At 61.7% G+C, this 24,162-nt stretch overlaps 2 protein-coding genes, 1 long non-coding RNA gene and 1 other non-coding gene across 4 annotated transcripts; 1 reads left to right on the forward strand and 3 right to left on the reverse strand.

Moving 5' to 3' along the window:
• Positions 1-296: 296 nt before the first annotated feature.
• On the reverse strand, positions 297-12,598 carry GMEB1 (glucocorticoid modulatory element binding protein 1). The gene is made up of 10 exons (XM_068417810.1): positions 12,537-12,598; positions 10,811-10,977; positions 9,715-9,797; positions 8,647-8,771; positions 7,273-7,376; positions 6,680-6,834; positions 5,353-5,481; positions 4,525-4,662; positions 3,294-3,416; positions 297-2,212 (listed from the first exon to the last, which is right to left on the reverse strand). Exons 2-10 carry the CDS (start codon positions 10,936-10,938, stop codon positions 1,506-1,508), a joined length of 1,692 nt encoding a protein of 563 aa, XP_068273911.1. The 5' UTR covers positions 10,939-10,977; positions 12,537-12,598; the 3' UTR covers positions 297-1,505.
• A 494-nt stretch (positions 12,599-13,092) lies between these two features.
• Positions 13,093-23,602, forward strand: LOC137673318 (discoidin, CUB and LCCL domain-containing protein 1-like). Its single transcript, XM_068418044.1, has 15 exons — positions 13,093-13,198; positions 15,705-15,926; positions 18,752-18,889; positions 19,251-19,302; positions 19,519-19,591; positions 19,794-19,927; positions 20,088-20,125; positions 20,246-20,440; positions 21,172-21,293; positions 21,385-21,553; positions 21,659-21,751; positions 21,961-22,045; positions 22,227-22,264; positions 22,464-22,586; positions 23,039-23,602. The coding sequence occupies exons 1-15, from the start codon at positions 13,093-13,095 to the stop codon at positions 23,464-23,466; spliced, it is 2,016 nt and encodes a 671-aa protein (XP_068274145.1). The 3' UTR covers positions 23,467-23,602.
• Positions 22,746-24,142, reverse strand: LOC137673319 (uncharacterized). Its single transcript, XR_011049717.1, has 2 exons — positions 23,310-24,142; positions 22,746-23,147 (listed from the first exon to the last, which is right to left on the reverse strand). It is a non-coding gene; the product is annotated as an uncharacterized lncRNA (long non-coding RNA).
• LOC137673351 (U11 spliceosomal RNA) lies at positions 23,758-23,888 on the reverse strand. Its single transcript, XR_011049725.1, has one exon. It is a non-coding gene; the product is annotated as a U11 spliceosomal RNA (small nuclear RNA).
• Positions 24,143-24,162: the final 20 nt, after the last annotated feature.

A 24,162-nucleotide genomic window follows, 5' to 3' on the forward strand; every position in this document is an offset into this window, starting at 1 on the left:
CCCGGCTGTTCCCCAACACCTGCACGAGGTGGGGACCACTCGCCCCGAGCTCCCACCTCAGAGGGCCCCCTGCCCAGCCCCTGCTGCCTCTGAGGCAACGGAGCCACCACCTTTCACCTCCCCACCAATAAACCATTCGAGCCTAATTGGATTTTTCCTTTTAATTCAAAAAAATAGCCAAACACATCTGCCTTCCCCCTCCCCACCCGCCCTCCCCAGGTTGCGTTTCCTTTGCTGTTTGTTTTGCTTAATATTTCCAGCCAAGCAGCTTCCCCCCACCCCTCCCAGCCCTCCCAAACCTCTGCAGCACCCGCTGCTTCCCCTCCTTCCATCTTCCCACCGCGGCGGAGCCCACCGGGACCCCGACCATGGAGGGGGGAGAAAAAAAAAAGGAGGAAAGAAAGAGGGAAAACAGGGGAGCGTACATTATTTCAGCAACGTGCCAGTCCTAATCCTGCCAAGAGATTATAGGAAGAAGAAAAATACAAAAATAAAACCACCAAACAAATAGCAACAAGCAAGGAGCAGCCTCAGCACACGGTGTAAACAGAAGCTGCCCCGATCCGGAGTCCGGCTCTCCCGGAAAGCAAAAGCACGACATGCTTTGTACACCCCGAAACGTCCCTGCGGCGCTGAGCAGCGGAGGGGGACGCTGTGGTTTTAAGCTCGAGTTGACATTTTTATGCAAAAGGTTGAAGTGATCTCGGAGTTTCCAAGCGACGTTTGCAACACTGAGCCTGGCCCGGCGGGGAAAGGGACGGGGGAAAAGTGCTACGGGGAGAGGTGGGATGGGGATGCAGGGACCCCGAGAGCGGCGAGAGAAGGTCTCAGGGCTTTGCAACTGGGAAATCTGGATGAGGGAAGGGAGAGAGCAAACAAATACCAAAAAACAGAGATATAAAAACAATTTGTGTGGAGGAGGATATGGACAGTAAAGTCAGGGTTACTGTCGTCTTCCCCAAAGCAAGAATAATAATTAAAAAAAATCCCAGTTGAGGTGACAGTGAAGAGTCCGACAGAATTCCCTTCCCTGGGAGAAAATAAAAATACAAATGAGGTACCTGTTCCACCCCAAAGCCGTCACCCCTTCCCACAGTCCCATCCAGCCACTGGTTATTGTCTCTCTGTGAAATAAAATAACAGGGGCCAGGGCAGGCCCGGAGCAGAAGCACCACGCGCAGGGCTGGGCCACGGCGCGCTCTCGGCGCCGGGAGCCCTCGTCCAGTTCCTCCCAGTTGGGTTGTTCAGCAGAGATCCAGTCTCTCCTTGACCCTGCAAACAGGCGGTGTTGTTCAGTGCTCCACGGAGACGGAGCCTTTTCCAGGTCTCACGTGTTTCTCCAGCTTTTTTGTTTTTAAAAAAAAAAAAAAATTATATATATAATTATATACAGTACAATGAAAATATCCATGGAAACATGGGGTGGCTGGAAAAGATGCTTAACAAAAAAGCCCAAAATAAAACAAATTCCCAACTCTTCCCCAAACTGACGTTTGCTTTCCCCACTAGTCCTCCAAGACCACAATCTCCACGTTATGGACCTGGTGCTGATGGTCCTCCACATCTCCCACCACTTTCTCCTCAGTCCTCAGCTCCGTCTCCAGGATCACAGCTTTCCCCTCCGACTCATCCGTGTCCGCTTCGGGATCCGGCGCCGGGTCAATCTCTATGATGGTTTGCCCGTCGTCTGAGGTCCCCTCTACAGCTTGGATGGTGGAAGTGAGACCTGACTCCATGGCCACCAGTTCCACGGGGTTGACCACGGTGGCCACGTTCGCCAGAGCACCGCTGTCCTGCATGGCCGCCGAGCTCAGCAGTGCCAGGCTGGAGGACGGGTGGAGGGTGACCGTGTCGGAGGAGCTGGTTTTGGAGGAGGACACCACGGTGGCGTATCGGAAGAGCTGGGAGCCAGACGGCAAGGTATGGACAGTCACCGGGCTGGAGCCTTGGCTAATAGTTGCCACTGGGATGTTGCCCACAGAGAACTGCTGTCCGACGGGTGCGATAGCGATGGGTGAGATGACCGTGAACTGAGGCTGCTGGATGGGGGTGGAGGGGCTGAGGACGGTGGCGGAGGCTGGGCGCTGCAGGCGGGGTCTCTTGGGGGGCTTGGGAGCGCTGACAGGCATCAGCACCACGTTCTGGATGGTTTGGGATTTCGCCTTCTGGTCCTTGGCAAGTTTCTTCTGCTCTTCCAGTTGCCGCTCCAGGTCTGCAAAGAGAACGGCGAAGCAGCGCGTGGGGCTGGGGCCACCACGCTGCAGGAGCTCCTTGGGACTCACGGGCTCCACAACCAACCGTTACACCCCGTGTTTGTGACAGGAGGCCTCCCTAACCACCCAGTTGAGCGTGATCTTAGCATTTTACTCAAGATCAAACTGCACTGAAGGAAAAGGCCACCCACATTGACCCGGTCAATATTCTGCACCCGCTCAGCCTGCTTTGGCTGGCTGTCAGCACCCGGGTGAGGAACAGGCAATGCTCTACACCAGTTTGCTGTTTCCATTATCTTCCCACTGATGAGAAGATGGGCATTTCCACTCCCCAAGCAGACCCACCTACAAGAGGAGTGCACAAGCCCTTCCAGACAGTAGGAACTGCTTCCTGAGCTTGACTGGGTCCCCTCCCGAGGAGCCAACCCAAGCACCTGTACTGGGGATAGGGAGCAGGACTGCCTGGGTTAATCAAACATCTCCCTCAACCCTTGTCTGTGTGAACACTGGAAGTCAGAAGTAGCACAGTCATCTCATTTATCCAGGGCAGTAGGGGACTAGGACATCCCAGATAAGAACAGGTCCTACAGGACACAGTGAGGAGGGGACACACATCCAGCAAGCAGCACCAGGGAATCCAGGTCAGCTCAGGGGAAGCCGTGCAGGACACCTGATAGCTCCACGCCAAGACAAGCAGACAACTCAGCACCTCGTTACACGGAGAAAAGCTTATTAGCTCGGGCACAGCACGGCACTGCCTGCAGCTCAGACGACTGCGGCGCAGCCCTTGGCTAGCAGCACCTAACACCGACTGAACTGGACTCGCACCCCCAGCACCCCGGCTGCAGCACAGGGCAGAGACTTTGGGCTGCCAAACGCCCCAAGCGACTGCTGACTGCGAGGCGAAGGAGAGGGGAAACTCCACTCAAGCCCTGGGATGGAAAAGGGATTGGGATGCGTTTGTTTTGGGGCAGCACGTATTGAGCAACAACCCAAACACGGTTCATATGTCGAAGGGGATTCACATCAGTTCCCAAGGGCAGGAGGAGGATGAGAAGCCTTACTAGGCGCTGACTGTACCTGCCAGCGTGTAAAGAAACTGCTCCTCTCCTTGCTCTGTCTGGTTTTTCCTGTTGTCCAGAACCTTCTTGACCGTGTCCATGAGGCCAAACGTGTGGGCAACGTTGTTCAAGACTGCAGCATCTGCATGGAAAATGCACGGGGATGAGTGCCTAGTCCCACTGGTGGGACTCACTCAGGTGCTCAAAAGATGCTCCTATGACACCAAAAATGTTCTGCTGCTTTTTGTAAAACTGTCTTTGTTCTTCCAGAAGGGCTGGCTGACAAGGGCAGACCCAGCTCCCTCATCCTGCTGACATCCAAGGACTAAATAATCCCATTCACATGATAAAGAAAATGAAACAGAGATGTGTCACCCAAGCAGCTCAAAATTGCTGCAAATAAAAGCATAATTTGCAATCACAGAGATACAAACGAGCTCTCCACCTACAAATCATCACCCCATGCTGCTGACAGTGGCATTAACATGCCAGCTCTGCTGAAAGCTGTGCAAAATTTCTGTTATAATCCACTGACTTCAATCTCCTCCCAGCTTCCCAAAGCTGCCACCTACCAGACACAAAGATCCGCCAGCCCAAAGCTAAATTAGAAAAAAATAAAAAATATCCTGGGTAAAATGAAGTTTGTGGCTACACGGATGTGTTCTCTCAGCAAGAGCATCAACGAGAGGTGCTCTCAAACCCTGTGCTCACCCGGATTAGGGAACTGATCCAAGTTAAAAATAACCCTGAAAAGGGGAGTTATTTTTAACCCAGATCAGTTCCCTCAGCTGGTTCAGCCCCCAAAACCAGGTTTTCTGGCACAAGTGAAGACAGAAGGAGAAGCGAGGGGGCAGGATCTGTTTAAGCCTGTACTGTCACAGAGAAAAGTGTTTGAATAACTCTGGTCCAAGCAGTGGATCTGGGCAGGCTCTCATGCGACCGGGAGCTGAGGACAGTTGCCCGATGGTCTCAGCAAGCTGCCAAGATTATTTTGCGGAGGGAACAGGGTGGCACGTTGTGTCCTCGTGCCCCACAGTGGTTTAAGTGAATGCATTTCACAGTCGAGCAGGCTGACACCACACCCAGCCTGAGCTCCCACAGCTCAGCTAATGAGCAGGAACTCACTCACCGCCCTGACTCAACACCTTTAAATGGTGGGGATGGAGCCTTGTCCCTTTGTTTTTGCCTGCAGCTGCCCTTTTGAGCATCCTTCGCCACCGCAGAGCCAGAGGCTGTGGCTCACAACCTACCTGTCATCTGGAAGGGAGACTGACCCAACCTTTGCTGAACACCTCTCAGGACTTCTTCTATCTCCTTCTGGATGTTGCACACAACCTCTTCCATCAGCCCCACATCAGCTATTCCTTTCCAGAACATCAGCGTGTCCTCTGGCACAAGGAGAGGGAAAAAGAAGTCAACGTGCACAAGCACTTGGTGGTTTTCCCCACAAGGCCACCTTAAACCTTTCAGGCAAGAGTTAACTTTGCAAGACGACTTCTAATTTGGCCATTGGGGTGGATGTGACATGCAAACAAAACCCCAAAAGAAGCGAAACAGATGCAGGCAGCAAATCAGTAACGTGTTTTCAAGCAGCACCGTGAATTCCAAGGCAACATTTCACATCTTCACTCCTCTTCTTTGAGGAAATCCTGCCTAAGCTTTCCTACTGATCCTAAGGGGGAAGGGAAGGCACCGCAAGCAGACACAGCCAAGAGAGCTGATGGGGTACTAACACGGGGGTACTAACAAGACACTGCTCCCAATGGTTTCAGTCTAGCTCCAGGCTGGCAGACGTTTATATCCTTAGAGTGAATAAAAAAAAAATAGCCCCTTGCTGTAACTAGTGGCAACTGATGTGGGGGATCATCCATCAGCCCCAAGGCCAGGGCTGCAGTCGCCTGCAGCGGTGAGGAGCTCCCTTTGGCAGGGAGGCTGCACGCCTGGGCAATGCTGTAGCCAAGGGGCTGGGGGACAGCTCTGTCATTGCCTAAACTCTCCTTATTTTCAAGATTTCAGTCTCCAACATGTAACAGGCGAGGAGAGAGGAAGAAAACACCCAACAAGGAGCCTGAGCTTACCCGAGATCTCATCCGTGTCCTTTTTCATGCCTTCCTCAGTGGCCATGGTGACGGCCGCCGTCAGAGCCGAGTTCCACTCAATCCCCTCCTCCATGCTCTCCTCCGACAGCGCGATCTGGGTGATGCTCCCTGCCAGAGAGACAACGTCAGCTCTCTCTGCGGCAGCCGGAGTGCCAGCCCTGAATCCCTGCTCTGCTTTCCACCCCTCCCAGGCTCTTTTTCACTCTCGTGGTCAGGTTGGTTGTGCCTCGCTTCTTGCAACCAAATGAGCTAAAAGCAAATATCACTGTTTCTCATTGGAACTGGGATTGGGATTGTGGCTTCTGGAGGGAAAACCATGTGCCCTCCAGAAAGCAAACTGGAGTCCTGGCATAAAAGGAGCAGAAAGAGATCAGAATAAAGAAGGAAAGAACTAAGTCTCAGCCCAGCCACCCTGCTCCCCTTGCATCATCAACAGGGAGCTCTGCACCCTAGACGTGCCCTAAACCTCTCAGGAAATAACAGGGTCAGGGTCCAAGCTGGTTTATAGAAGGGAAACGGATCTGACTCAATCCTAAGTTTCTAGATCAAATTTGGGACTAAGCCAAGGTGCAGCCACTGTAAGGTTTTACCACGTGGCCATGGTGCTTTCCAGGAGATTGTCCTTAGCCTAAGGACAACTCTGCCACCTCACCCACCCAGGGTCTTAGAGAAAGGTAACCTGCCCAGCTGAACGAGGCGGTACGGTTGGGAGCAGTCTTCTCCCTTAACCTCAGCAAAGAGCTCACTTTGTGCTCTGAAGCATGGGATTTGCTGAGAATTTGCAGTCGGAATGACAACCAAACCGTGTCCAGCCATCATGAACTGGGGTTCATGGATGTCCCGGTGATGTGGAGCAGGCTGCTCCGGCCCAGGTCAGCACGCCTAGGTTAATTTTTGAGTATCAGCCCATCTCATGCCTTTGTAATAGACCCTCCAAGAGGACATCAGGAAACACCGTACAAGCTCTCAGGTGTCTGCTCACGTGGTGACCCCAGAACAGGGATCCCTTCAAGGTGAGCCTCCCCAAGGCTGCCTCTAGTCACTTCACACCAGCTGCTCTCCAGCCCTCGCCTTCCCGCGGAGCAGAGCTCCCTGACAGAGGTTGCTGAGACCTCTCTGAACAGACACAAGAACCATATTCCTTCCCAGAAACCAGAGCAGTCTCCTGAACGGTGGGACTGCCCTGCTGCGCCTGGGGAGAAGGCGTGAAGTGTGTGTGTGGGGAGGTCAACCCGAACTGATGAGCCCAGGGAGGGAGAGGAGTGTCAGAGGGACACTTTGGTGGCATTGCCAACTGGTTTCCTACCGTCAGCTGATGTAGGAGTCTGCACCACGCTCTGCTGCCCCGGCACCGGTGCTCTGGCGCTGCTGATCAGGAGATCAAATTTGGTGCTTCGACAAGTGTTGGTGCAAACTTTGTCGTGCTGGTAGAAGTCGATTTGCCCTGAATCCATCATCTTCCTGTGCAGGGAGTGGGGAGAGAACCAGGCTCAGCTTAAATCACAGCCTGGAGACAAAAGGGAGTATTCCACATACGAATGCTACGGCCACGAGAAGGATGGAAAAAGGGAGACCCAGCACCGCTCTGCACACAAAACATCTCCTGCAGGGCTTCCAAATGGCAAATACAAGCCATTCCCCAGCTTCACATACAGAGCTCCAGTCCTGTTCCACCCTGACCAAGTACCAGGTCCCCCAGGCGAGGCCACTTCTGCACAGGATGAGGAATCCTGCCCCTCAGACCACGGGGCCAGGATCCCTGCAGGCTGCTGGCCAGGTACTGTGAGCTTCCGAGAGATCTCCCGGGGACTGCAAAGCAGACAAAACGCCTGCTTGGGATGCTGCAGCTGCAGCAGTGGAAGCCCTGAAGCTGGACACAGCGGTAGGCAAGTCAAATACCTCAGCATGATTCCTCCGAGGCGAATGGCTCTCTTCCAGTCCTTGAGGGTAGACTTCCCAGCCAGGTGAACAAAATGCTTCGGGCTGATCAGTTGGTCGTTGAACTGGTAACAAGATAAAACAAAGGATCAGCAAACAGGGTCACATCACTTCGTAAGACTGGCCTACAGGAAAGCTGGAGAGGGACTTTTTACAAGGGCATGGAGTGATAGGACGACGGTGAATGGTTTTTAAACTGAAAGAGGGGAGATTTGGATTAGATATTAGGAAGAAATACTTTCCCATGAGGGTGGTGAGACCCTGGCCCAGGTTGCCCAGAGAAGCTGTGGCTGCCCCCTCCCTGGCAGTGTTCAAGGCCAGGTTGGATGGGGCTTGAAGCAACCTGGTCTGGTGGAAGGTGTCCCTGCCCGTGGCAGGGGGGTTGGGACTAGATGACCTTTAAGGTCCCTTCCAACCCAAACCACTCTGTGATTCTATGACTGTATTGGGACATCTAACACAGCCAGTCCACAGCTCATCTAAGCCCCCATTTCTACCCAGAACGAGGAGCTGCTTCTCAAACCCCTACCAGCTTTGATCCCCTCAGCACAGCAATGCTTATAACTCCAGGACAGATATGTTTGCGGGGATGACCTGCCGTTTGAACCACACAGCTCAAGCCAAGAACAGCCCTGAAGGCTTTCGTACGAAGCACGAGCCAAATTAGCTCCTTCTGTGAATGTGTACAGTCATCTCAGAGATCATTACGGGAGACTCCTGTCACATTAAATAGCCGAGCAACATCGAGCTGACACAGGTATTCCCTCAGGCATCTGCTCTGTCCTGCTCCAGTGACTAAGACAGTTCCTGTTGAGGGTCAGCAACAGAGCGCTCTCGCTGCAGCAGGGCACGGGGACTCGGCCTCAGCGCATCGGCTGTTCCGTTAGCACACTCTCAAGTGGAGAAAGGTAACAGCAAGATTTCTCTTCTTGATGCAACCTGTTTCACTGAGGAAGTGACAGGAGCAGAGTATGAGGACATCAAGGGAAAGGGACAAAGAAGAAAAGCTCTGGCAGATCTCAGTACGCATCCCCTGCTTGCCTTCAGCTCCGAGTCCCTCGTCAAGTGCCAAATATGACTCTGATTTAAAAGGTAATCAGGAACAGCACTGAAATACAAGGTGGGTGATAGGCCTTCACTCCTTAACCCACTCCTCCCCTGCTTCTCCCCATGCTAGAAACAATTTTAGCACTAATAATCCAGCACGCTGCAAAGGTGAGGTCACTCGGCTCCAGGATCAGGCTCAGATGAAACACAGAAAGTAAGGAAGTCCTGTGGAGGTCAAGCACCAGACCTTGAGAGCAGAGAAGGAATCGGCTGGGAAAACTCCCTTACCTTTACACACTTGACATTAATTCCCGGACAGACAAACTTCTTCCAGAGCAGGATGGCTTTGCTCTCCCCGCAGGTGATGGGATAGGCGATCTCGATTTCCTCGTTCGTCTCAATGGTGCTGGGGTCTGAGGGAGGAACGGGGAAAAATGAAACTTTCCACCCAAGAGGCACCAATCTCATAAGGCGGGAGCTGAAAGCTCACAGGTTGTGAGACCTACACTCAGGAAACCAAAAGGGCCGATCCCAGTTTCAGGATCAGTCCTCTCCCAGTCTTCTCCAATTACTCCCTCTAACAGCAACTGGCATCTGGTTTTTAACACAGCAACACTCAAAATGAAGCTCAACTATCAGAGAACGTGAGATCAGAAATCCAACACATCTGTAAGAGGCGGGGAGTCAATGAGAATAATCTTTGTGGAAACAAAATGCTTTATAATTTGAAGCAGAGATATCTCTCAGACTTCTTGGAGCTCTGGTATCTCTTTAGCGGCAGATATTTACTGATAATATATTCTCTTCACACACAGAGTTTCTGCTTATACTGCCAAAAGACCCACACAGGAAGCAGAACACTAGTCACAATCTAGTGACAGCACCTAATGACAGGAGCCTTTTCCCACATACAGGGAGCACTCAGAGCCAACCTGCTCGGTTCTTCTGAACATCCAACCCAAACCATCGGGCTATTCATTCAGCAAAGAACCAGCAATCAGAGCCTGATGCTCCAGCCAGCGCAGACACAACCGCCATCCTCAGAACCAGCATTCCTGCCTGCTCCTGTCTGCACACCAAGACCAGGGTGAAACCTCAGCTCCCCTGGACCTCAGCAGAGCCCTTACCATTCACTGCAGGAGAGCCAGGATCTCAGTCCCAGGATTTTTGAGACCAAGCAGTAACAGCAGACTCTTATTCCAGACCATGCCCAGACCCTGCACCCACATCCATGCCTGGGAAACAGGCATCTGCAGGGGCAGAGCCAGAAGGAAGCCCAGCGAACCCCAGCCACCAGCTCAGCGACCACCAGCCCTGCAGAGGAGGGGATTCTGCCCACGCCAAGCGGGAACTCACCGATCCCTTCTTCTAGCTTGTGGATGGTGTGGGTTTCGACGGCCACTACGGCGGCGCTGGCCTCGGAGCCCTCTTGGTAAATCCTGTTGTGGAAGCATCCATCCATAAACAAACTATATAAATCGTCGGAAATTAAGATTCACAGCACGGGGTTACAAATTCGGTTTGTTTCTTTCTTGCCTGTCCTCCAGGGACGTGGATTGTGTTTGATACAGCTTCAATCACAGGCATTTTTTTGGCATGTACAAAATACGATAATAATCCCAAGGACCGAAACACGCAGAGGCGTTCCCAGTCCTGTCATCGCACCCTCCGCATCGCCACTGAAGCTGCTCTGCAGCGCTTCCCTGTGCCTTCTCCTCTGCTTTCTGACACAGGCAGTTACCCACGACAACAGGAAGCAGAGCTCAATGCCCCAGGATTTCCCTTCCAGCCCTGCGTGATGCTGCGGCACGAGGGATCACGCAGGGAAGAGTCACTGTCAGGCCCCCAGCCACCCTGCTCTGCGAATGTTATCAAACTGGAGCCACTATATTTATGAATCTGATTGATCCAGAGTTAAGGTGAAGTGCCTGGTGGCAGCCACTTCTCTGCAGCAGCTGCCAGGGGTACCACAAAATTCTCTCTCCAACATCCCGGCTTCGGTGTATTTTAGAGGAGGATGATTTCAAGGGAAAGCTGGCACATGTGGATCTGGACACACGGGCACAGACCAGCTGCTGTGTGGCAAAAACCCACCCTGGGGCTGGAGAGGGAAGAGGGAGACCGGGAGGACACGTGGCTGCAGCAGCACCGTGACCACCTCACCGCTTGCCCCGCTGCCACAGCCATCGCCAGGCTGCCGTGATCCAGAGACAGCATCACACGGGCATGTCCCTGCAGGACAATTTCAGTCCTCGGAGGCCCCGTGACAGCGACACACACAAAAGCTTTTTTGCGTTGTATTTTTCTCTCAACCTTGCGTGGCACAAAACCGACGCAGACCTGCAAAACGCAGCGACGCTTGGTCCCCACACCACCAAAAACCTACGGGCCCCCCCCCAACCCCCACACCCCACCCCACACCTCCCGGACACACCAGTACCGTCCAACTCACCCTTGCTGCACCGGCTGGAGCTGCAGGATCACTTGGGTTTTGGTATCCTCCGGGTTCTCCCCTTCGTTTCCGTCACTTGGTACAACCACCACATCACCCACAGGGACGCTCACTTCGGCATTCGCCATCTCTCACATGAAGCCCGGCGGTGGCGAGGTGCCGCGGTGCTGCAGAGGGCAAAGCAGAGGCAGGGCTGTACGGCGGCAGCACCGCTGCCCGTGCAGGGAGCAGGGCAGGCAGCCGTGTGTAAGCATGATTGCCCAGTCCCACCGCAGCAAAGGCCGGGCTGGAGGGGCCGGCAGAGCAAAGCTCTGGCTCCAAAGAGGGCACCAGGCGTTTTAAATTCATCACCAGAGATGGCAAGTGCCTGTCAACACACACGAGGATTTCTCCTCCCCTCTCGGGTGCTGGTAACATCGCACCCGACGAGGCAGATCCCCCCGGTGCCATCTCACTCATGTCAGCAGCAGCCAGCGGCTCTCCCCAGCCGAGCCAACCCGCACTGTGGCTTTCGGCAAGAGCACAAGAAGGTTTCCAAGACGGAGCTTCTCCCCCTCCGGGGCTGGCAGCGCTTTCAGCCGCCCTTGGGATGCTCCGATCCCTCGCTACCAGGACCCTGTGCCTGGCACTGACCCTTCCCACCGCAGTCGGGCTGCGGAGAAGCCGGTGTTCGGGGTGACAGAGGTGCGGTGCCGCAGGAGATGCTGGCAGGGGGTCCCCGAGCAGCGCCGCGCTCGCACGGGCTGTTCCTATCGCCACGCAGGGAGGGACTGAAGCTGTTTTGGGGCTGGAATCAGCCCCCGTGGGTCAGGATCCCCCTCCCCGGGGTTTAAAAGCTTCTGGCACAGCGCTGGTGCAGGGACAGGGCCCCAGGGCAGGTGATGGTGGGCTCCCACAGTGGGGTCGTGGTGAGGAGAGTCACTGGGGACGCACCCCCCGCAGTCACTGCGCCTCGGCCCCGTCCTCGCCCGCTCAGGGCACCCCGGGCAGGCCAGACCCTCCCCCACCGGGGCCTGGGGCAGCGCTCCCCGGTGCTGCTCCCCCGGGACCCCCCGTGGGGCCGCGGCCTCCTCGGGATGTCCGGCATGAGAAACTCCAACGGTGACCGGCTCAGGGCCGCACCGGGGGGGGGCCAGGCCACGCCTGGTGGCGCGGGGGGGGCTGCAGACGAAGGCCGGGCAGGGTGCCCGGCCGGTGGGGCCCCCCCGGGCCGCACGGGGGAGGCTCCCCCCCACCACCACGGGAGCACCCCAGCCCCGGTGAGCGCCGCTGGCCCTCGCTAGGCCCAGGGGAGGCCTCGGCACCCCCCCGCGGCGGGCGGAGGCCACCCCGGAGGCCGCGGGTCACCGAGGCGAGGGGTCAGAGGTCAGCGCCCCCCCCCACAAGGCCGCAGCCACCCCCCCGCCGTCGGGGTCAGGGGTCAAGGGCGGGGGGGGGAGGCGCGGGGCCCCCCCCCGCGGCGGCGCGCGGTGGCGGCGGGGCGGGGCCGCCCGGGGGAGGGGTGTGGCCTTACCCCCCCCGCCCCCCCCCCCCCCCCCGCGGGCGGACGCAGCGGCGCGGGCCCCCCCCCCCCCGCGGCGCGCGACGTCCGCCCTCACGGCGGCGGCACGTACGGCGGCGCGCGCTGGGACGCCCCCTCCCCTTCCCGCCCTGCCCCGCCCCGCCCCGCCGCCGTCTGGCCCCTCCCGGCTCCCGTAGCGCGGCGCCGGCCCGGCCCGGCCCTTACCGTCGCCGAGCGGCCGAGTCCGGGGGCTGAGAGAAGGGAGAGGGGAGGGGGGAGCGGGGAGGGGGGGAGCGGGCCGGGCAGGAGGGAGCATGCGCAGTAGGCGCCGCGGCCTCGGCCGCCAGCACTTCCGGCCGCCGCCTGCCTTAAAGGGGCCGAACGGTGCGGCTCGCGCGGGCGGCGCCGTGCTGCCCCCTAGCGGCGGTCGACGGCACCGCCCCGCCGCGTCCGCCCCCCGCCCCGCCTCGAGGTCGGGACACGAGTGACGGCGTGGGGGGGGCACCCGGGGGGGGCGCTCCGTACCCCCACGGCGGGGCCTTCCCCAGCCCCCAGCCCCGCCTCGGGGCTCCGCGTTCCCCCAGCCCCGAGCGAGGCTTCCCCGGGCTGCCCGGGACCCCCCGCCGCCGGCCCGGCCGAGCTCCCCGCTGCCGGGCGGTGCCAGCTGACTGACAGCCAGGCGGCCCAATAGCGAAGCGGGGCCGGGCGGCGACAGCCAATGGGCGCGGGGCAGTGGGCGCGGCGGAGCCGCGGTGGCGGCGGCGGCGGCGGCGGCGGGAGGATGCGGGCGGGCGGCGGGGCGGCGCGGGGGGCGCTGGCGCTGGCGCTGCTCCGCCGCTGCCTCCTGCTGGGCCCGCTGGGGCTGCGCCCGGCCGGCGGACAGGAGGGTGAGTGCGGATTGCGGGGCACCGGCGGCGGGGGACGCCGCACCGGGACACGGCACCGGGGGTCCCGTTCGCACCGGCACCCCCGGGAGTCCCCTTCCCTCGCCGGGATGGGCCATGCGCCGCGCCGGGACCAGGAGCGGGACTGGGGCCGGGATGGGGACCGGGTCGGGGACCAGGCGGGCTCCCTTCTGCCCCGATACCGACCCGGGACGGGTCCCTGCTGTCCCCAGACCAGGACCAAACCGGGATGGAGTCCCCGCGGTCCGCTTGCCCCGGTACCGAGCCGGGACAGGGTCCCCGCTGCCTCCACCACCCCCGCATCACCCCGTCCCGCACCCGCCTGGTCTCCCAGCTCTCCCTGTCCCACCCCACTCCCGGTACCAGGGTGCCGCCTGCCCCGGGGGTCCCGGGATCGGCTCTGTCCCTCCCGCAGGGCTTTCCCCGGGAACCCCTAGTCCCCAGGGCGCCGACTCTGCCCCGGTTGAGGAGGATCGCTGGAGCTCCCGGGGAACAGCCGGGAGAGCCGGGCAGTGGGCTCCGTCCCGGGGATGCCGGGTGCCCCGGCAGCGTCACTCCGGGGGGGGCGATTTGCACCCACCGGGGTCCAGGAAGGCCCCGAGGGAACGTTCAGCCCAACCTCACCCCGGAGACACGATTTTCCCCGGTGCTGCTCGTCCCCAACCCATCCACGAGCGAGGAGACGAGAACGGGACATCCAAAGCATCGTCCCCAGCGAGGGGAAACTGAGGCACGGGCCAGGATGGGCTCACCGGAGGCAGAACCCCACGGGTGATTGAGGAGACATCCCCCAACGGGTTCCCACCGGATCCCGAGGCCGTCGGTGGACGCGGGGCGGCTCTCCCGGGGCCGGCAGCTCTCCCGGGGCCAGCAGCTCTCCCGGCGCCGGCAGCGTGCCGGACTTTTCCCGGAGCATCGCCCTGTTGTGTCTTTCCTGTATCCTGTGAGAAAACAAACAAACCCCGGCGCAGGGATGGCCCGGCCGCGGCTTCGCCCTCACCCAGCGGAAATCCACTCTTCCCATTTTTTTGGCAACTGATTTTTTTTTGGAGAGGGACGTTCTTGTGGCCGGGGACAAGTCATGGCTCTGCCGTCACTGTTCCTGGCCCCTTGGTAACATCTTCAGAGCCAAATCGTGTGCGGCTCTTGGCTTCTCTCCGGCATGTGCCGGCCAGGCTTGGGATGCTTTTACCGAGGGTTTCCTTGCCCAGGATGGGTTTTTCCCGGGATGGGGCCCCCCCAGCCCCTCCGCATGCACCAGTGTGGGGCTGGAGCTGGGGGGTGTCCACCCAGGACCCCCACCCTGGGCACCCGTGCCACGCTGTCCCAGCCAGAGAGGGTTTTCCGTGAAGATCCCGATGGCTCCGACCTTCATTGTGAGAAATTCCCCCAAATACCCCCGATTTCTCTCCCCCCGGCACAGCAGCCCCTCTGGGAGCCGCTTTCCCGGCATCCTCGGGGTGCCCCGTGCCGTTACCCCCATCCAGCCTGCACCCCGTGACCCCCCGACAGCCCTGGAGGGCCTGATCCTTCCCGGGGCTGCTGCCCAGCCAGGGGGAGAAATCGGGGATGTCACCCGGTCCCACACCCCTGCCAGGGGCTGTTCACAGGATAAACCCCCCGGTTTGGCCGCCAGCCCTTCCCGCAGGCTGGGCAGGAGTGGGCTCCACGATGGGGGGGGGCTGGCATCTTCTGCCTCCGGCCCCCCCCGGGTTTTTATCCCCGCAGGATTGTCCCCTGGCGGTGCTTTGTGCCGTCTCCCAGCGACGGCGTGGGCAGCCAAGGCAGGGCCGAAGCCAGCCCCGCCATCGCTTTTCTTTCCGGCTGCGCCGGGGTGATGCTTGGCAGGAGCAGCAGCTTTTGGGGGATACGGGGGGGGGTGAACAATGGACCCCCCAGCCCATGCAGAGGGGCCGAGCGGTGCTTCCTTCTGCTCCCTGCCCTTCCCTACGCCTCAATCCTGCCCCGGCTCCACCAGAAATCCCCCACAGCGGCTGCTTTCAACTCAACTTTCCAGGATATTCGCCGGTTCCCGGGGGCGGCGAGCCCGGAGAAAAGCCCCTTTTGTGGCGGGTGCTGGCATTGCCCCGGGATGCAGCTGCCCAAGGTCATCTTCAAGGTCAAGGCTGCAGGCGGGGGTTCCTGGGGGCTGCTCAGTGCTGAACAGCCCCATGGAGTGGGGGGTATTTCCTCCTTGCATCCTTTTGTAGCCCCCAAACTGGGGTCCTTCTGGCCTGGGTGACGGAGGGGAGCTGGAGGTGCAGGTCTGTGTTGGGTGGCTATGGGGGAAACTGAGGCAGCTTTGTCCCTGTGTCCCCCCAGGGATTGTCCCCAGTGGGGAAAGCGGCCAGAAAAGCCACCAAAAATGATGTTTCAAATGAGGAAAACATTTGAAGGAGCTGCAGCTGCCTGGTGGGGGGCCATGCCAAGTGGGGAAACTGAGGCAGGGAGCACCCTGGCTGAGCCCCCCCACCCCGTCTCTCCGCAGGGGACGGCTGTGGCCACACGCTGCTGACACTCCACAGTGGCACCCTCAGCTCCAAGAACTACCCGGGCACCTACCCCAACCACACCGCCTGCCGCTGGCACCTGCGCACCCCCCCGGGCACCTCCCTCCTCCTGGCCTTCGGGGACGTGGACCTGGAGCCCTCGGAGCGCTGCGCCCGCAGCTCCCTGCTGCTCACCGACCCCCAGGCCGGCACCGCCTACGGTAACGGGGTGGGGGTGCCAGGGGAAACTGAGGCAGCACCCGCCGAGGGAGTGCAGATGGGGCAGGGGGGGTGATATCGCTTTATGTGAGGTCCTGGATAAGGAGAAGAGCAGGAAAATGCGGCTTTTTAGTGGATTTCATCGTGGGGAGGGGGATGTCTGAGGAGGGGGGTACCTGGGGACAGGGGGTATTTGAGGAGGGGGATACCTAAGGATGGGGGTACCCAAAGAGAGAGAGATCCAAGGAGGGGGATACCTGAGGAGGGGGATACCTGAGGAGGGGGATATCTGAGGAGGGATTTATCCAAGGACGGGAATAGCTGAGGGTGGGGGTACCCGAGGAGGGGGATACCCGAGGGGGGGAGTATTTGAGGAGGGGGATATCAAAGGAGGGGGGTACCTGAAGAGGATGGTATCTGAGGATGGGGGTACCCGAGGAGGGGGATATCTGAGGAGGGGGGTACCCAAGGAGGGGGGTACCCGAGGAGGGGAGTATTTGAGGAGGGGGATACCCAGGGAGAAGGATATTTGAGGACAGGGGTATCCAAGGAGGGGGCTACCCAAGGACGGGGGGTATTTGAGGAGGGGGTATCCAAGGAGAGGGGTATCTGAGGAGGGGGGTACCCGAGGAGGGGGGTACCCGAGGAGGGGGCTGTTGCCAAACCGGGGGGGCAGGGAGGCACCCAGCTGGGACCAGCTGCAGCCGCCGATTACTTAACTGTGGGCGCCCAGCCGCTGCCCCAGCGCTTCCCGGATTTTCCCGGAGAGATTTAATGGTCTTGGAGGGATTTGGCAGCACCGGGAGCGCGGCGGGTGCTGGGGGAGATGTCTGGGGTGGGGGGCGAGGAAGTGTAACGGCTGGGGTGTTGATGGGGTGGGGTGGAGGAGCAGCCCCGAGGCCTGGTGAGGGGCAGGGGCTGGGCAGGGGACGCTACGGGAAACGTGGGGTGGAAAGGAGCCAGTTTAGATCCGCCACTGCTCCTGGGGCCGGGATTTTTCCCTGTTTTTCAGGGTTTTCACCCTCTGTGGGTTGGTACCCAGAGGGGTGACAGCACATGAGGGCCCTGGTCCCCATCCCCTCTGCCGTGGCCTCGGGGACACGTTTGTCCCCATCTCCCAGGACGCCAGAGACCGCCTGGCCCAGGCCGAGGGGTCCCAGAGCAACGCAGGAAAGGGGGGACCCCCAGCCGATGCTCCCGGGGGCAGCGGGGGCTGGCGGAGGTGGCAGGGCTCCCGCGGCCCCTTGGGGTGCCTTCGCCGGGGCCGTGCGTGCCAGCGGGCGGGGGGTGACGTGGGGCCGGGCCGGGGTCCCGCTCCCTCGCCCGCGGCTGACGCCGGCCCTTGAGAGGTCCCAGATGTTTTTCGGGAAGCGGCCCTGGAGCGGGGGGGGCTGTGGGCTCCCTCCCGCTGACTCAGACCCCGCGTCTGGCGCCCGGCCGGATCCCGCCTGGGGACACGCCGGGGTCCCCGCGGGGGCGGCAGCCTCCGGCCCGTGGCTCAGCTGAGGGGTCCCCAGCACCCAGGGGGTCTCCAGAGCCGCTCGCCGGGTGGGCACCGTGCCAGATATGGCAGCATCAGCGCTGGCATCTGGCAGCAAGTGGGGAATGTGTGCATGAGTGTTATTTGCATGTCATTTGCATATCACACAGAGCCCCCGTCCATCATGTCTGTGACCCTGTGACATCCCTGCACACACACGTGTCCCACGTCCCCTGGGCTCAGCCTCTGGGTTAAATATGACCGAGGCGGGGTGAGGGTGCGGGTGGGGGTGGGGAAACTGAGGCACAACATGACCCTGCCGGGGAGGGTTTCACTGCCAGCACCATGGGGACACAGGGACACAGCTCCCTGTCCCCAGGGCGATGATGGCATGTGCTCAAAGCATCTCTGGGTGGCCTGAGGCCCTGGTGATGGACATGACACAGAGGGACACAGGGGGGTGATGGCAGTCTGGGGATTGGGGCCACCTCTTGTCCCCAGCTGGGACCAGGGATGTCCCCAAGGAACCCGCCTGCCCGCTAAGCCGAAGTTTTAATCAGGGAGATGGAGACTGCAAATTAATTTGGATTAAACGGGGGCGGATTTAGGAGGCAGCTTCGGCGGCGCCTGTGAAAGGGGAGACGGGGAGGGGACGGGGACGCAGCCCCCGTTTCGGGGTCCCACGGGGCTGTGCCGTGCGTGCCAGCCCTGGTGGCAGGGGACGTGGTGGCAAGTGCCCGATAAGGGCTGGTGGCCACTCGCGCTGTCCCAGCTGTGGTGGGATGAAGAGGCCCTGGGGGGACGTGTGTCTGGGAAGCGGTGGGGGGTCCCTGCCCAGCCGGGAGCCCATCTGTCCCTGCTTGGGGACAGGGGGACATCTCTGGGTGTCCCCTGGGAGCCTGGTCCAGCTCCAACCACCTGTGCCTGGGGACTGCGTCCCCCCCGGTGCTGCTTGTGGTTGCGGGGGGACAGTGGGGACAGGGCGAGCTGTGGGGGGCTGTGCCCCAGGTCCCCCCCGTAGCGTGGATGTAACTGCTCTGGGGATGGGGCCACCCTGGGGCTGGGACCACCCTGGCATGGGGCCACCGTGGCATGAGGTCACCCTGAGGTTGGACCACCTGGGGCTGGGACCACCCTGGCATGGGGCCACCCTGCATGGGGCCACCCTGGCATGGGGCCACCCTGGGGCTGGGACCACCTTGAGGCTCGGACCACCCTGAGCACAGCCCAAATGCCTGAGCCTCCCTGGCCCTGGCTGAGCCAGGGGAGGTGACACTGCAGGGTCTGGGTGCCCGTGCCTGTCCCCAGGGTGCCCCAGTCCCCTCCACGCCCCGTCCCTGCCGGCAGGGCCCTACTGCAGGAACGCCGTCCCTGTTGCCCCGCTCCTGGTGACAAACTCCAGCGCCATGACCGTCCTGTTCAACAGCACCAGCCACCGCTCAGGACGAGGCCTCCTCCTGTCCTACGCCACCTCGCAGCACCCAGGTAGGGGGGACGCAGAGGCCCACGGGTCGGGGGCGCAGCCAGGGGTGGAGGGAGCTCCTCGCTGACCCCAGGGTGGGCTCCCATCACCTCGAGCTTCCTGAACACTCATGTTCTCCCTGGCTGGGGGCACAACATGGGAGACCCCCAGGCCACCCAGCCAGCTGGGACCCCCCCACAGCACCCTGGACCCCCAGGTCAGCTGGGACCCCACTATCAGGCAGAGCGGCAGGCATGGGGCCGATGGGTGCAGGGACCGAGGGCCCGTCCCTCCCTGCCCCTCTGGGACAGGGTGCCCTGGGGCAGAGGTGGGTGCTGTGGGGCGGGTGGGGGTCCCTCACCCTGGGGTGTCCCTGCCTTGCAGACCTGGTCTCCTGCCTGGTTCGAGGCACCCACTACACCCAGGAGCACGTCAGGTGAGTGGCCGGGGGTTGAGAGGGGTCCCTGCTTTGGCGTCCCCTGCCTCGGTCCCCATCAGCCCTGGCTTCGTCCCCATCCCTCTCCCGGGTGCTCGTGCTGCACTTGCCCCAGGGCTCTCGGGGTGCCACGGCGGCAGGAGGGGGAGCAAAGCGGGTGTGCAGGGGGGATGTGGAGGGGAGCGAGCCCTGACCCCTCCTCGCCGTGTGTTTCAGTGTGTACTGCCCCGCCGGCTGCAAGGGCATCGATGGGGACATCTGGGGCAACCCGAGCCAGGGCTACCGGGACGTAAGTGCCGAGCCCGGCTCCCCCCGCTGCACGGGTCAGCACCCGCGGGTGCACCCGCTGGGGACGGTCCCCAGCACGCGTGGCTGCTGCTCGTCACCCCCCAGCAGAGCGCAGGGGATGGGTTTGGCCGTGGGGTGCCCCACGGGGTGCCCACCCTCCCCGGGGCGGGGGGCTGCTCTCACCCCTCCCCGGCTCCCCGCAGACCTCGGTGCTGTGCAAGGCGGCCGTGCACGCCGGGGTGATCGCGGACGAGCTGGGCGGGCAGGTCGCCCTGTCCCGCGAGAAGGGGATCACGCTCTACGAGTCGGCCTTCGCCAACGGGCTCCATTCCAAAAGGTGGGTGAAGGGGGGGGCTGGGGACCCCACACCCGGCCGTGGGACCCATCCGTGGTGACACCGGGGACCTGCCACCCCTTGATTTCGGAGACCCCACCCGATTTGTTCACCTGGGGCCCTTTCCCCCCCATCTGATGCTCCCCCACTTCCCTCCCTGCAGGGGATCCCTCTCTGAGAAGCGGCTCATATTCCACAAAGGTATTTTTTCCCATTTCCCTTAAAATTAAGCCATGATTTTGGCTGCCAAACCCGGTGCCACCCCTACCCCATACCCAGCCGGGGGTCCCGGGCTCCCAGCCTGCCGTCTCCCATTGCCAGCCTGCGGCGATGCGCTGGAGGTGGCCGCCTTCAACGCCTCGTCCTGGTGGCACGAGGTGGACGCGCTGGGCCAGGACCGAGCCTGGGTGGCCGAACGGGCAGCGCTGGGCACCGACGGCCACTCCTGGGCGGCTGAACCCGGCTCCGAGGCTGCCTGGCTGGAGCTGGACCTGGGCGCCCGCAGGAAGGTCACAGGTGAGCATTGGCCAGCGGACCCTGTCCTTGTCCCCATGCCACCCTGACCACTGTCCCCCCCCATGGTGACATGGGTGCCAGCCTCACTGACCCCCCTAAAATGGCCCAGAGCAGTTGCAACCCCTCCCATAACACCCAGGAGGCACTGGAGCTCCTTGTGCCGTGGTTATACTGGTGCAAACTGGGATGCAGACAGCACCAACACCCCCCCAGCTTCCCCCACGTTCCCCTTTTGTCCCCGCTGTCCCTGCTCCACCCCCCACCCGCAGCCATTTCTGGGAGGAACAAGTTAATATTATGCTCTCGCATCTGGTGCCAGCGAGCGCCTTTTGTTCGGCCCAAAGCGGGGCCTTTGTGCGGCGGCGGCCGGCGACCGCGGGGAGGAAAATGGGGACATTGTCCGGCCGGAGGCTGGAGGAGGGAGGAATGCGGGGCTGGCAGCCGGGGCCGGAGGTTATCGGCTCCTGGGGGCAGAGCGGGGGGTCCCGCACTCAAATCTGCCACCCAAACCCCCTCCCAGGGCTGGAGGGAACCCCTGGGGGGGTGACATGTCCTGCCCCCCAGTCCCCTCCCAGCAGGGACCCTGGTGTCCCAGAGATGGGGGTTATTCTGGCTGGGAAAGCTCTGCCCCACGCAAGGGGGCACAGGGTGGCCCCCCCGAGCCCTTCCCCAGCCCTGCACCCCCCGACTGATAGCAGGGCCCCCCCTCGGGCTCACGTCTGCACCCACAGGCATCATCACGAAGGGCTCCTCGGAGCAGCACGACTACTACGTGACGTCCTACCGGGTCTCCTCCAGCCGCGACGGGAGGAACTGGAGACCCTACAGAGCCAGCAGTGACCAAGAGGACAAGGTGGGCATGGGGGGGGGGACAATGGGGGGGGCCACAGACCCTCTGCCCCCTGACACGTGGCCATGGACACCCCCTTCACCTTCTCCGGCAGGTCTTTGAAGGAAACGCCGACAGCCACGGGGAGGTCTCCAACGCCTTCATCCCCCCCATCGTCGCCCGCTACATCCGTGTCACACCCCAGAGCTGGCACCAGCACGTGGCCCTGAAGGTGGCCCTGGTGGGCTGCCAGCCGGCGCGGGCCCGCGCACCCCGGCCCTACGGTGAGCCCCCCCGTAGGAGCTCTCACCCCGCGCCCCGACATGTCCCCAGCGATCTCCATCTCCTGGTGGTGGTCCCACGCTCACGGTTCCCGCTCTGCCCCGCAGTGCCCAGTGTCCCCGAGGAGGTCCCCGTCCCCACCAGCCGCCCGGCCAGCCACACGCCCATCCCCGGCATCGCCCTGGACCCGGTGAAGGCAGGTGGGTGCCATGGGGGGGGGCTGTCCCTGGGGCGCAGCGTTGTCTTGTGGGTGCTCCGGGCACTGACAGACCCACTCGGGCTTTACACCCCCCTGTGACAACACATTGATTTTCCTTCTCCGGTGGCCCCGGGTGGGCTCCTGGCACCCATGGGTGTGGAGGGGAGGGATGGGGCACCCAGTGGGGCTGACGCTGCCCCCCCTCCCCAGGCTCCACGCTGCTGGTGATGCTGCTCATCGGTGGCTTTGTGCTCCTCTGCTCCAGCCTCCTGCTGCTGGCTTTCCTCAGGAGGAGGTGGGTCCCATCCTGCCCCGTGCTTCGCCCCAGGGGATGTGGCATCGCCCCCCCAAAGCACAGGGCTGCTGGCCGGGTACCGAGGGGTGCAGCCCCCTGTGCAGCGGGTGCGTGGAGGTGGCTGGTGGTGGACACGGGGTGGCCGGGACCCCTCAGCCCCATCTCGCTCTCCCCTTGGCAGGAAGCCGGCCGCAGAGCTGAACTGTGGGATCATGAAAGGTAAAGGCTCCCCAGCCCCTCCCCGGGGTCCTGCTGTGCCTCGGGGCCCGGTTCAGGAGGGGTGCGGCTGGTTTCACCCATGCTACTGAGCCGTCCCACCCCCAGGGGCACCAGTCTGCCCCCAGGCACTACGCTGCCTGTCCCCAAGGGGACCTGAGGGCTGGCGTGTGACAACGAGGGGTTTCTGCTCTCTGCGCAGGGTACCCCAATCTGGAGTCGAGGCAGGTGTGCTCCCTGCAGAGCCTGCCGCCCCCCGGCTCCGCGCTGGCCTCCTTCCCCACGGCAGCTGTGTCGGGGGACCTCAGCCAGACCCATTCGCCAGGTAACGGGGACATCGGAACGCAAATGGGTCCCTCAGCCCTGAGCCGGAGTGGTGTCTCCCCCACTGCACCCTGGGGTGTCCATTCCCACCCCAGCACCACTCTGGTCCAACCCCTGTCCTCCATCACAGTCCTGTGCAAAAGAGAGATCCTGGCAGGGCTTATTATTTATCATTATTTTTATTATTATTCCACCTCAGACACAGGGTTGGGCACGGGAAGGTGGCTGGAGGGCCCCAGGAGCCCCGCTCTTTGCTGAGGCAGAGGGGTGTGCCCATTCCCATGGGGTGGGTGTCCTGCCCCGGCTGGGTTTTAGCACACATCTGCCCAGCTTTTCCCAGCCCTGGGGGTCCAGATGTCCATTTTTTTCCACCCACGGGTGCCCCCAGCCCAGCCACATCTGGGGGACAGTCCCCCGCAGTCCCCAGCTCAGAGCCTGGCACCCCTGTTGCAGAATACGCCGAGCCGGACCTGGTGCAGGTGAGCCCCAGCAGCCAGACAGGCTCCTCCACCTTCAAGCCGCTCCTGGACGAGGGCTACACGCTGCCGCTGGTCCTGAGCCACTACGACACACCGGGAACATACCACGAGTACGCGGAGCCGCTGCCGCCCGAGCCCGAGTACGCCATGCCGTTCAGCGAGCCCGAGCCCACCGGCACCCAGCGGAACCCCTGCGGCACCCCCAGCACCTCGTGCTCACCCCCAGCGCGGTACGACGCACCCACCTCACGGCCTGGGGAGCTGCCTGCGGGGCAGGGGGTCTGCACGGCCCCCCGGGCGGAGCGGACTGCCAGCCCCGGTGGCGATGTCCCCTCTCCGGAGGGATCCCGCTTCCAGCTGGGGGGCTGCCCCCTGTCACACGTGTACCACGAGGCGTTGTGAGGAGGGGGAGGCCCGCGGCACTGTCCGGGGGATGCCGCGTTCCGGACGTGAACTTTCCGCGGGGGTCGTTGGGGTCTTTTTTAAGAACAATCCTATTTAAATATGTTTATATATATAAAAACACTTATTAGCTGCTCCCGCCGACTGCGCCTCGCTCGGTCTCTGCTTCGGCCTCTCTCCGCCTCAGCTGCTCCCGCCGACTGCGCCTCGCTCGGTGTCTGCTCCGGCCTCTCTCCGCCTCAGCTGCCCGCGCAGCTCCACTCTCCGTTACTCTCTACCATTGACTCCTGCCGGGGCGCCGGAACAGGCGGTTACCAGCGACCCCCCCTCACAAAAATTGTGCTTCCGAAATCTCTTGATGTCGATTCCGCGGGGGCGAGCGCGCGGCCCCCCCCGTACCACACACGGTAGAAGCCCTTTTTAAAGCTCCGCTCTCGCCCCGCCGACACGGGAAAGCGCTGGAGTACCTCCTAGATCACGGAGAGGCCCGCGTCCCGTACGACAAACAGCGCCAGGATTCCTATTCCTTTTCTCTTTCTCCCCACAATCCACTGACTTTTCCGCCATTTTTGCCTTTTCCCAACGTTAAACCGCCCTTTCTCCGCCTCGCTGGGCCCTAAGTGATATGCAAATCGCGCGGGGCATGCTGGGGCATCTCTCCGCCCGCCTTCACCGAGGGGGCGCCTTTGGCGGGCG

The sequence above is a fragment of the Nyctibius grandis genome, chromosome 24 (genome assembly GCF_013368605.1).
Source record: "Nyctibius grandis isolate bNycGra1 chromosome 24, bNycGra1.pri, whole genome shotgun sequence".
Classification (NCBI taxonomy): domain Eukaryota; kingdom Metazoa; phylum Chordata; class Aves; order Nyctibiiformes; family Nyctibiidae; genus Nyctibius; species Nyctibius grandis.

Coding starts and splice junctions, on each gene's coding strand:
- GMEB1 (XM_068417810.1), bottom strand. CDS start 10,938: ATGGCGAATGCCGAAGTGAGCGTCCCTGTGGGTGATGTGGTGGTTGTA. Junction 8,772..9,714: donor CAAGCTAGAAGAAGGGATCG/GTGAGTTCCCGC, acceptor TTCCTCCCTCAG/ACCCCAGCACCATTGAGACG. Junction 7,377..8,646: donor TTAATGTCAAGTGTGTAAAG/GTAAGGGAGTTT, acceptor TCTTGTTACCAG/TTCAACGACCAACTGATCAG.
- LOC137673318 (XM_068418044.1), top strand. CDS start 13,093: ATGCGGGCGGGCGGCGGGGCGGCGCGGGGGGCGCTGGCGCTGGCGCTG. Junction 15,927..18,751: donor CCAGGCCGGCACCGCCTACG/GTAACGGGGTGG, acceptor CCCTGCCGGCAG/GGCCCTACTGCAGGAACGCC. Junction 20,441..21,171: donor CGCCCGCAGGAAGGTCACAG/GTGAGCATTGGC, acceptor CTGCACCCACAG/GCATCATCACGAAGGGCTCC.